This window comes from Coloeus monedula (genome assembly GCF_965178545.1).
Source record: "Coloeus monedula genome assembly, chromosome: 2".
NCBI classification, from domain to species: Eukaryota; Metazoa; Chordata; class Aves; order Passeriformes; family Corvidae; genus Coloeus; species Coloeus monedula.
Window position 1 is genome coordinate 114,938,787 of NC_138782.1, and position 12,630 is coordinate 114,951,416.

At 42.7% G+C, this 12,630-nt stretch overlaps 1 protein-coding gene across 3 annotated transcripts in view; it reads right to left on the reverse strand.

The window, feature by feature from the left end:
* The window catches only part of RUNX2 (RUNX family transcription factor 2), a gene marked incomplete at both ends in the record, with an annotated part of 215,221 nt that overhangs the window by 99,079 nt on the left and 103,512 nt on the right, over positions 1 to 12,630 (reverse strand). For all 3 annotated transcript variants that reach the window (XM_082302710.1, XM_082302712.1, XM_082302711.1), the window contains one exon: positions 2,650 to 2,823. In XM_082302710.1, the coding sequence (XP_082158836.1) occupies positions 2,650 to 2,823 (174 nt within the window). The remainder of the gene's footprint in view (positions 1 to 2,649; positions 2,824 to 12,630) is intronic.

Below are 12,630 nucleotides of genomic sequence, written 5' to 3' on the forward strand. Positions count from 1 at the left end.
TTTTAATGCATACTCAAGGCAGTGCTTATGTTAAGAAGCCAGTGGCATTCTGAGTATTCCACCACAGCACAGAAACTGGTGTCAGAGCACAGCCCAAACACCTCACTCCCCACCACCACACCAAACAGGGGGATGTTCAGCAATTTCCCATTCAACACCTGATCAAAGTGTGCCTTGTCCATGGCATCACCTTTGTCTCTCACTGACATGGTTTGTGTAGCGAAGAGTATCCATTCATCCCACAAGAAGGATCCCAGAATAGGGACTGCCTGCAAAAAAGCATCCCAGCACTTTGGTGGAACATCAGAGCATGCTGAGCTTTACAGATTACAGTCAAGGTCCCAAAGAGCACCAAAAAGCCTGGTGGGAAGCTAGTGCAATTCCCAGAGCTTGCATCCATGTAACATGCTCACATCAATCACCTTTTTAAATGGGATGGCCACCAGAGAGCAAATGGAGAGCTGGCTGTTGGACTTTTCTAAACTGAGGAGGAGGCAAGGGTGAGAAATAACATCACAAATACTGTATCAGACCATTTATTCACTACAGACTCCTCACCATTTTGGGTGAAATGAGAGCAATTTGGGATTCTAATGTATCGCATGACCTTGAGTTTATCCAACAATAAAAGCACGTAATCCATGAGAGATGGGAAATCCAGCCTGCCTCCCTTGGCTCAGCTCACTTCCCTCTGCCCTACCAGCATCGCATCTTCCCTCTCTTGATGAAGTCTCAGCTGGTGCTTTGAACTGCTGACTTAAATTTGCAGAGAAGGCAGGGAATGCCACACAGCTTTTTTTCCAGTCAGGCTTATTGAAAGCTCATCTGAAGTTTTCACCTCCCAGATCTGTAAATGCTGCTGCTGCCTCATAACGAGGCAGAGAAGTAGTCTATTAATCAAAGCCAGCAGAACATTTTCTACAGGAGGCATTTATGTGAAGGAGAGCAGCATATGAGGTTACACTTAGTTAGGAAGAAAATTACAAGGGGATCTCAGTTCTTGTGCTTCAGGGCATAAGCTGATCGCCAGATGGGGTCAGGAAGAATTTCACCCTCTTTCGTTCCTAGATATAGTGTTGCACAATAGGTAAACTATGGAGGCACAAGGAAGAAGGAAAAAAAAACCTGCTTATAGCCTGCATTTCCCCCCTGCTTTCTTGGGAACTATGTCTACAAATACTGCCAGACAGAAGAATTGGTTAGAAAAAATACTGTGTTTTAGTTCGGTAGCTCTTACCCAGAAAATAGTATGCGCAAGAACCCTGAATTCACATGTCTAATGAACAAAACACAAAGCCTAGCCAAAGAAACTGAAGCTGGGGGGCAGAAGGTACCATGTAATGGGTACAATCAACATATTTAATATATTATAAACATTTTAGTTAGACTTCTAGATCTGGGAGAACTTTGCCACAGCTCATGGGAACAATTTTTTTGTTGCAATTCCTTGAGTGCTTTGGGTTCAAACTAAATCACTTACTTCTCTTTCTTACTGCAAATTAATAAACTGGTTAAACTTAAAAAAAGAAGGAAAAGAAAGAAGAAGAAAGCCACAACACTTTGTTAAAACCGCTAAGTTTCAGCTGGTATCATGTCAAAACCACTTGAAACATGAAACTAGAAATCTTCCTAGGTTGACTCAAAGATTATGTCTCTACTAGGAGTGCTTTACCAGGAAAGGAATGCTGGTGTATAATACTGGCAAAGGCCTCTGCTGTGGATGCAACTGTAGCAGCAGAATTGAGTATTAAATTGGTCTAGGGAATTGAGCCAAGAGCTTTGTTGACAGACTTGCATCTAGGTGAAGTTCTCCAACAGTTCTAACAATTGGTCAGGGGTAACACCTCTTCACATCCTGGATAGACACAAACATGTCAGCACAAATTTAGAATCTAGAAATGCCCAAAGTTAGGTAGAAGTTGCTTTGAAATTCTTTTGAAAAATTTAACCAGCTGTGACTTCAGAAAAAAAACAACATTGGTTTATTTTGTAGGCTTCACAGTTTTGCTGTAAACTTCTGGCATAGCTGCAGTTAAACATCTTATTTCAGCCTTCTAATCTGTGACACATGGTGGGTTCTTTATGATTTCTCTCAGCACAATGAAATCTGTCTCTCAGCATGCAATCATAAATGTTGCATACAACCCTCATGAGCAACCTTTAGAGATTTCTCCATAACCCAGTTCATTTATTGTAACCGTGGTCAGCACTGGTGGTGGAAGGAAACCAGCATGTGAGAAGATTGTATTATTATCCCGATAAAAAGACCATTAAGTGCTGGCTGCTTCCCTTAACATGAGTGCAAAATAACAAGGCTGAATAAAAATGTTCATTCTATTATACTCTAATATGTACTATCGCAACACGGAGAAGGCAGAGCAGCATGGCATTTAGAATTTCACCAGATCCCTACTCAAATGACCTGGATTGACTATTTTAGATTTATGGCAAAAAGATATTAAAAAAAAAAAAAAAAAAAAAGACATTTTCAGCTTCAAGCACTATAGCAAAATCCACTTCCCACCTAGCTTTGCTTGGAGAGCATCTCCCACTTTGTAACAGCCTCTTTGACTGCAGCTGAGACACAAATATCCATAAGCAATTACTACCAATGCCTGTGCAAGTCAAACCTATGGTTCTGTCTCTTACCTGTAATCTGACTCTGTCCTTGTGGATTAAAAGGACTTGGTGCAGAGTTCAGAGAGGGCCGTGGGCTCTGGGTCGGGACCCCTACTCTCATACTGGGATGAGGAATGCGCCCTAAATCACTGAGGCGTTCAGAGAACAAACTAGGTTTAGAGTCATCAAGCTTCTGTCTGTGCCCTGGAAACAGCAAATCATAAAATAAAAGCGTTAATAACAAGATTTAGTAATTTAACACATCCCCAAAAAACCCCAAAGTGGTCTTTAAGGACCTGTTATTAGATTTAATGGATCTTCAGGTATCTCAGTTACCCCCAATAACACAGAAACATTGTGAGGGGCTTGTGTTTTGGACATGGTTGCACTGGTGAAAGCCTTATCGAGCACAACTGTGCCCATACAGGGGTAATGTGTTACAATTTGGATCAAAATAAGCACTTCTCAGGACACCCACACAAGGTCTTTTTTTGTCTTTTTTTTTTTCTTTTGCTGCTTTAACTACCCAGGGTAGTTAGAGAGGCAAATTTTCCCTTCCAGAAGCAAGCCTCATATGTACATACAACTTATCAACTGGGACAATTACTCTGTGCCTGGTTTATATGTTGTGGATTTTTGCTAAGAAAATGCAAGCTTTTTTTCTCCCCTTATTTTTTTTTTCTTTAACTCTGTCATAGTTAGTCATTAGCTTTCATTCCTCCGTGAGATTTTCCAAAAAGTAAATAGTCCCTGTCAGTTGAGAAGAGCAGTATACAAGGAAAGCCTCCAAGGCTGCTGGCCAGGACTGGGCCCTACACACCCTTGCATGGTCAGCCTTCCTCAGTGCTCCTACTGCACTCACTCAAAACAAGCCAGCTGCCCCTGGACATATTTGGAACACTCATTTAGGGGTGTCTTGCTGTCACAATATAAAGGGGAAAAACGGCAAAAGCACCAGAATGCCCCCAATGGTCCTGCTCATGTTGTCATTGAGTTGTATCAAGAGCAAAGGCTTTGCTTCTCTAATGGTTGTATTTTTACTCCTAGGTTTAATTTCTTTCCAAAGGAAGCTCCTTGTCCAATGATGCTCTCGAATGTGAGGCGCAGAAGGTGTTATTTCTATCATTCAGCACACAGAGAAACAGTCATGTGTAGAGATTAAGGACAGGACTAATTTTACTTAACTTCAGCCATTCATAAATCAGGCATCTAGTCTAAACTCTTCTAATGTAGATTTCCTCTTTGGTTAATGGAAAGAAATAGCTACTTCCAGAGGGCAATTCATCTCATTTGTCTCTGACACTTGCCTTAAAATGGAATGATTCACCTCCTGAATTTACTTTCTCTTCCTTCTCTGATCAGAGAGGGAGCACACATGACTGGTTTAATTAGACACCCTCGCCATTAGTCAAGGTTAAATGGAATGAAGCTTACCCTAAGTTACAGATCAAGGTCACACAAAAAGCCTCTGGCAGAGCTGAAAGGGGGCCCTTGACTGCAACCCAGAACCACGTCTGCCTCCATCCCTCTAAGCAGTGCAGGGCCACTGGCACAAGCAATAACTGGATGGGACATCTTAATGCTTTTAACAATAGGAAGGGTCCCTGGTAAGGTTTGGGCTTGAACCCTTCCAAATAATCACCAGTGGCTTGAGATAATCCATGTTGTCCCTCAGTGTGAACACAGCCATCTGTCTGGAGCCTACAATGGTTCAGCTCTGCAGGCATGAGAAGATTGTCCTATTAGTCTTTGGGCCATAGAACCAATTCCAACACTGTTTAATTTATTTTAAAAGCAGAAATGAGGCCACCGAATCTTGAGATTGAACTATCAGGCTGCCACTGCTAAAAAAAATGCTTTTTAGTAGTAATTCTCACCAGAGTACTGAGTACATGGGTTCACACCATCTAATTGGTACCACAGTGCCAACATGACACATAGGCAATGCAATATCCAAACTAAATAAATCCAAGCTGGATTCAGAGAAATCATAGCTCTAGACAGAGAAGGATCCAGGTTGGGAGATGAGGGGAAACTTGATGGAATTTAACTCTGGAGAAACTTCTCTAGCAATTTAAAAAAATTTGTTAGTTGGCCCATAATTTGGTGCTTTGAAGTCTGGGTTTTCTCCCCTGTAATGACTCAGTCTAAAAGCATGGGGTAGGCAGGAGCCTTCTCCTTAAGGAGAAGGTGCTGCTCCATGTTAGAGCTGACATGCGTGGCTACTCTCTTCAGAAGGAAGGCATCAATCACTTTAAATGGGGATTGATTATCGGTGGGCTTGTAAAAACTCCATAATAGCAGCTTAATTAACAGGGTCACATCCAAGCTATACTCTTTAGCATTATATTCTCAATCTATTTAAGCTAAAACTTGTAGAAACTGGGTGCTGCTAAATCTGAAGAAACTACTTTCACATACACATGCAGTCAGTATTCTCTTGGGATTCCTCCATCTTCTTTTGCTCCACAATTTTTATGTATTTGCTTTTCTCTTTGCCAGTCATATTTTCCACTCTGTTTTTTAAGGGCATCTCCTTCCCCTCCCTTTTTCTGTTCTGCTCATTCCTAATCATGCTTTTGCAAATTGAGCAACCTGGTCTAGTGGAAGATGTCCCTGCCCATGGCAGGGGATTGGAACGAGATGATCTTTAAGGCCACTTTCAACCCAAACCATTCTGGGATTCTGTGAAATTCAAGAGGGCACAAAATAAGGCAAACATGATCAGCCCATCTCTGGTCTCACACATCAAGGTTGATTTTAGCTGCAAATGAATCCACCCCCAAAGTGAATTTTATTTAGAATTTTTGTAGAAAAAACCCTGTGCTATGTTCATATAGTACCCTTTATAACTAAAGAATCACTAACAAACTAGTGTACAATCTATTTCAACTGTCTTCAGAAAACTCAATGAACTCGTATTACATAGGTTACCACCACTACTGCACTAAACTGTGCCAGATAACCCCCATCCTTGTTTTCATCATGTCCTGTTTGGTCATACTTTATTTTTGAAAATAAGTAAAATTTTTTAAAATTTTAATTGTTAGAAATGTTAGTTAGCTTTGTTAGAAAAGAGTTTATACTTAATTACATGTATTATAGCAGAGCTCTGGATAGCAGAGCACTTTAGGATAGGCAGGAGGAAAAAAAGGAAAAAAAAAAAGAAGAGGGGAAAAAAAGAAGGGGGGTACAGAAAGAAGAAAAAAGATTTCCACATCTGGTTGAATTGAAATGATCTATAGATGTGTGAGTTTGGGTGTTGCCACTCCCCCCCTTCCCCCCCCCCCCAAAAAAAAAAAAATAGGGAAAAGAGAGCTCTATGCACATCTGGAAGACCCCAGGCATCAATGGAACTGCAAGTCCCCAGAAACCAGCAAGGGGCCAAATCAAGACTTGCCTTCCCCTTCTGGACATTTAAAATTTAGAGTTGTAACATGGAGTCATGTTGTGACAAAGGGATCCACAGAAGGAGCTACAGTCCCCCAGTGAAATGTCCCAGGGAGACAAGATGACATCACAGCTTTGCACACTATGGGTTACTCTGCTATGATAAAGGCTCAGACGTGTTCACACTGAAAGTAAGCAGGAAACTCAACAAAACCTTTGTATTCAGGAGGTGCTCACAAAGGCGTGTGGGCAACTTAAATAAATCTCCTGCCTTGATTTCTGTGCAGAAAAAAAAAATCCTGTTAAGTATGGAGGAGCCATGAGGTATGGGCTGAAAACAATCAAAAAAGACCTTCTGAGTAGCACATAAGCAGCAGCAATGAAATATGTGATACATGTTTAAAACTCATTCCACAAGCTGCTTTTCATCTCTCATTGATATATGTGCCCGTTGACAGAGAAATTCCTGATCCCAGGGGAGTGTGCTAAGAAAAGCTGTATTCCTCAGTCTCAGTACTGAGGCATAATTTTATTTCAGGAAAAAAGATTAGGGTAGCAAGTGTGGATAGCTGAGGGACAATCCATGATCTGCTGCAGCAGTGAGTACATTAAAAAGCAATATAAAAACTATGTGAAGAGTAGAATAAAATAGTGTTACAGCTATCCCAATGCCTGCAACACTGCATTTAGTGCCTGTTGCTCTGTTACAGAGATGAATTTGTAGAATGGATTGGGCTTAGAGGGAAAAAAAATGCTTATGGACATAAACAGTCTTGGATGTGAAATGTGGTCAAAAAAAATGGAAGCTGACCCATGAATCTCTGACTAAGGATGAGACCCAATGGCCACTGGAACAGATCAGGTCACAGGTGAGAAGATGGGAAAGAAATTAGAAAAATTGAGAGTTCATAGCCAATAGCTAAACAAGCTGTTCTTATTTGTCTGCTGGCAGAGTACAAAACAAACTGGATATCAGAAATCCAGTGCTCACTCCAAAATAACAGGAAATATTCTGATCTTTCACCACTACTCAGCTGTTTCAAGCCAAACACCAACCTGAGTATAAGTTTCTGGAGACAGAAGCATTGTCATTAATCCTCTCCAGTGCCAATTTTGGCCATTTTACATGAATTAAACCAGAAAACAGTACTGAGAGAGTGCAATAAGGTCATGAAAACTGCAGCCAGCCAGTCAGTGCCTGTGCTGCTGCTTCTGCTCGCCAGCCCAGCACAGCCTCAGAACATGTTCATGTGGCCCAGGGAAGCTGATGTTCAATTATCACATCCCAGGCATGGCAGAAGATGTGAGGAGTCTTCATCTCCAGCTTAATCATTTCAGTTTAAACTAAGCAAAGGACTGTCTCCCAGATCAAAGCAAGGCAATCTCGAGTCTGCTGGATGTGGTAACCGGGAAGGGACGTGAGCTCGTCTCTCATCACTGAACTTCCACCGCTCTGCTGGAGAAGGCAAGATGTAAATCGGGCTGTGGAAGAGGCTGACTTGCAGAATGTAAATGTGGTGTTGATGCTTGAAGATTTTTACCTCCTCAGGGAGGAGGAGTGTGCATTTTTATCTTTCAGCTTGTGGGTGTGGAACTGAAAACTAATCAGATTATGCTACACGTGGCCCTGCCAGATGCTGACACTCAGGGACTCCCTTTCTTTGTACCATGTACACCACCCACCAGCTTTTTTGTGTGGTTTTTTTTTTTTCCTGGTACCAAGGAGATCTGGTTACCAGATTTTCAGCAGATGCTTTTATGACTCTCCACTGGGTTAGCTATTTTCAGTCATCACCCAGCTCTATCTTTTTCTGGTTTTGCCTTAACAAGGAGAAGTATCGTGGGAGTCAGGTGACTCCACAAAAAGAGCCAAGGGAAGGCAGAAAGGTCATGGCAGTAAGAGCCTGGGTTGTCACCTGCTGGAGGCACATTTTCTGGGACATCCCAAGCAGAATGGAGGATGATGACCCATTGAGAAATGCCAGCATGGCTTCTGTTTGCTCTATGTCAGGAGTGCACGCTGTACCAGATAGTGAAGTTCAGAGTCATTCTGTGGAGTGACTACAGCTGGAAAAGGCAAACAAAATTCTTTGAACACCAGGGCTAGTAACCAAGGATTTCTACAGCTCTGGATTCAGTGAACCCAATGGAAAATGGAGTTTCCTTCCAGTTAATGGGTGGCAGAAAGAAAAAGAATCACCTAGTTCATGACCTGTGAATTTGTAGCCTGTGCACCTCTGCCTCTTGACTCCAAGAGAAACACAAGAGAGATCAAGAACCCAAATTTTGATTATTCCCACTGTTCTCCAAAGGTGAAGTGCTCTAAAAAGGTAAAGAGTGGGCACATTTTTTCCTACTAACCCTGTATATCTTTGAGACAAACACTCTGATTTTGTCTCTTTTAACACTGGAACACCAGCAGCATTCTAGTGTACATTCTAGTGTGTACACTTCTGCATACACATTGTAGATGACAATTTCACACCACAAAAAATACAAGCTACCTGTCCTCTGAATTTCATCACAAATTCTCCCTAAGTTGTCTTTGCAGGCCTACCTGCATTTCATCCCATTTGGTCCCATGGATGAGGTGTAACTGGAAGATACTGATATGGGCTGGGATGAATTCAGCTACAGGCTGATAAAGCTGAAGTCAAGGGACCCACATTTATGCCAGGAAAGGACTTGAGACCTGAGCCTAAGGCTTCCTAGCAGCTGTTATGCAGGGACTGAATAATGCTGAGCATTCAGCATGAAGCAAACATATTCATTGTTCTGTTACAAATTTCAGACAACACTTTACTGCAGCAAGATGTCACTCCAAAGTAGTGTCAGTCTATCCACTGGAGGTAAAAATAAGGGAGCCATAAACCAGAAGCACAGAAGATTCACATCAGTACTTTGCAAGGAAAAAAATCTCTGAAGAAAGTCATGAGGGTCCCTCTTGTGTCCCTTGTCTTGTGACAAATAGCCATCCAGGGCTGGTTTCTCCCCACCCAGTCCTACTGAATGCAACCAATCCAAAGTTCAAGGAAAAAAACCCAAAACACAAGAGCCAAACAATTTTTGCCCAGGAAAGGGGAAAGCTTGGAACCCTTCCAGTCTCTTGGGTAAAGAGACAATTATGAGAAGAAAAATATAATCCACCCAAGAGACATAATTACATAATTAGGCCATAAGCTGTGCATAGGAAAGGTTCTTATAGTTCATAGAACAGGGAGCTACATAGGTGCAGTAACTGTAGTTAATTCACTCAATGGAGAAAAAAAAAAGTTTGTTTTTTAAATAGCTGAGGGCACCAGTTTGCATTAGACTGGGAGGTTATTCTCCCAACTGTACACAGAGCCCTGTTAGTGCCAACAGGAGTCACTCAGGCGCAGGCAGAAAACAAGCCCCTGTCTCTTTTTGTTCGTAAAAAAGGCATTTTTTTTTACCCAAAGCAGCTGAGGCCGGTACCTGAAACAACTGCAGAGAAATGGAAATAAGTAAAGACAGGGGAATGCATTCTGTGGAGGGGCTCGGTTCCTATGAAACAGATCTAATGTGTATCCATTTGCAAAAATCCTAATGAGCTCCTCTTCCCTGACCACAGGTATGGGTCCAAAAGGGCCAGATCTAGATCCTGGGGGAAACAGTGACATTGCCATCTTCCCAAAGCTGTGGCTCCTACCCAGGGTGAGCCAAGGCAGGGGGAGGTTGGAACCTCAGCGCCGAGGCCAAGCCTGTGGAGCACCTCTGGTGTTGATGGTTATCTCCCCACTGATTTACTGGAAGCAAAGGGAATGTCCTCTCAGCTCATCCCGTGGGTAGCCTGCCCAGCATAGGACAAAAAGAGCAGGTTGGCAGGAGGAAGGGACAGGAAGGGTGAGAAGAAATGACCCATGGGGGTGTAACCTGTGCCTCTTAGCACCCATTGGAATGACTCTAAATCTTTTGAGGATACAAAGTGTGTTTTAAAATTCAGCTGGGGGCTGTGAAGAGCATGGATCCAGCTGAAAGATAGACCCAGAGGTCGGGGGTTTTCAGCAAACTGCAACAGCTGCAAAGGAGCCTCCTGCTCACTGAATTTCTCTATACAGAGTTGAAAAATGCCTCCTTGGAGCAGGGCTCCAGGCTGCTCATCTGTCAGACAAGGGACTGATGGGGGCAGGTGTCAGGGGCCGAGCTGGCCAGACACTGCACAGGGAAAGGTGTGTTAAAGCAGAAAAATCAGAAGATTTAACAAATGAAACTGAAATGGTGCTTTGAGAAAAAGGACAGGCTGAGCCAGAAAGAGCTTGAGTGGGTTTGCCCTTGCACCATTTTCCTCCTACCCTCCAACTCATCCCAGAGTTGCAGCCCGCTGCTCTGACCCTGTACTCGAGGTGGATGAGCCAGGTCTCCCCTTGCTGCAGTGCTGGCATTGTTCCTTTCTCTTTTCTTTTTGAAAAGCTTTTGAATTCTGATTAGGATTTTGAAGCTTGTTCTGCAAAGTTGAGCAACACCCTGTAGGAGTATCAGCCCAAACTGGCCAGGTCAGGGAAGGAGCAGGTGGGACCCCTTTGTGCCACGATGCTCTGCCTTCACCTGTATCCATCCTTCATGAACATAAAGGAATCTGTGTTCATGTGTGCCAGGAAACCAGCTAAACATTGCTGGCATGGCCTCTTGGAGACATTAAAGACAACTCATATAAACAGAGACTGTCATGCAAGTCTTGGTCCCTGCCTTAGCTCCCTTTGCATGCTGGTATCTGTTACACTCTCCCCCTCCTCCTCCCCCTTTTTTTAGCAGAAACAGGGATGAGGGAGAGCAAGGGCAGTCCCGAAAAGCTCAAGAGCTCCTCATTCTGATTTATCATCCACATGAACCCAGAAAAATCTTTGAGGAGTAAGGTCTTTTCTCCTCCAAAAAGCTAGCTATCCTGCAAAGATCCCACCAATTTTTGGTGCTTCCTTGCTGCAGCACCAGGCAGTAAAGATCATAGTGAAGAAGGGGGCAAAGGGGGAGAGAGAAAAAAAATGTCCTTGAGCTGGCTTCCCTCCAGCTGGCAGGAGGGGATGGTTTTCTCAACACTTTCAAAACCTGATTACTTTAAGAGAATGAGAAGCAGGGGGATGATGTAAACACTGCCATTAAACCAGACTTAAGGCGCTTAGTTTAAATCTGGTGTAGAGCTCTCTGATGCTGCTCAGCTCTCTAGATATCATTAGGTGCATTTTCATTTCTGGTTTTGTTTTACACTCCCAAAACCAGGAGCGCACTGCACACTGAACGCTGCGGTTACAGGGGGAATTCAGGCATGGAAGACACAACAGTTAAGCAATAATGGATGGATGTGTGTGTGTTTGCTCTCTATCTTTCAACAGATTGTTTTGCTGTGTTAGAAAACTACTGTGTTTATATCCATGCAGCAGTTTTTAAGCAGACTGTTTAAACTTGACTAAAGCGGGATATTTCTAAAATAACCTTGCTAATACAATTCAGATGGCTAAAGAAACCTGAAAACGTGGTTAAAAAATAAAAAAAGATGCCATTTCAATCTACACTGGTGGGTAACATGATCTAAACTCTGAAAGAAAACAGTCTTTACAAGTTCAGCTTGAAGGATTATCTTGTGTATCAGCACCCTCTGTGGCAGAGTAGCATTTATCCACGTATCCACCCATGTTAATGCTGTTGCACAATTTACTACAGCTGTGATAGACAGATAAATGCTTTATCCACCCAAGTGTAATAAACGGAGTCTACTATGTTAATCCTTGTGTTCTTATTGTCGGCAAATGCCAAGTAAGGGAGAGACGTTCACTGAAAACTCCGTCCTCTCCTTCCAAAACTACTGGAGTTTACTCACCCTCAGACCTGTTAAAGTGTTCTTACTGCATTCCACTCCCCTGCTTGCAGAGCCAAGTATTTTGAGTAGTATCAAGATATTGTTATATACAGGGCACCTACACTCAGGCTATATGGAGTCAGAAGCCAGGACGTAGCAGCCTTTAGGGAAAAAAAAAACCACCCAACCAACCACCCTCAAACATCTTTTCCTACTCAGTAAGTAAAACAGGCCAAGTATTTTCTGTTCCTGGGCATAGCACAGAAAGTAATTACCTGTCCTTCTAAAACTGGACATCTATTCAGTTTGTGTGGAGTCTGTCTGACTGTTGAAAAATGTCATTTAGCTGCTGGCCCATCAGTGTTTTCCACAAAAATCTATAAAGATTTTTTATTTTGAATGTCAAAAACAGGCGTATCCTTTAAAAGTTTTACAGATTCCTGGCGGCTCCATGAGCTTAGGTTTGTGGCATCAAGTTTGTAATGACAGTTTGATGGATGTCTCCCTTTCTTCCTCCTGAAAGGTATAAGGAATTGGTGGTTTCCCAACAAAAATTACACTTAACACTATTCTTTGCTCTTATTTTTCCTTTCAAGTGTGTAAAGAGTCTGGTGCTGCTGGCAATGAGTGGGTTATTGGGGCAACTTTCATGCTGCAGGAGGGATTCAACTTTCTGTGTACTCAGAGCTCTTGCACAAGCACCTACACGATGTGCAAGTTCTGAAGAAGGACAGCCTTAAGCAGCACATAAACACTGTAGCTGGGCTTAAGAGAAGAAATGTTGGCCCGAAGATGCTGCCAACAATCCT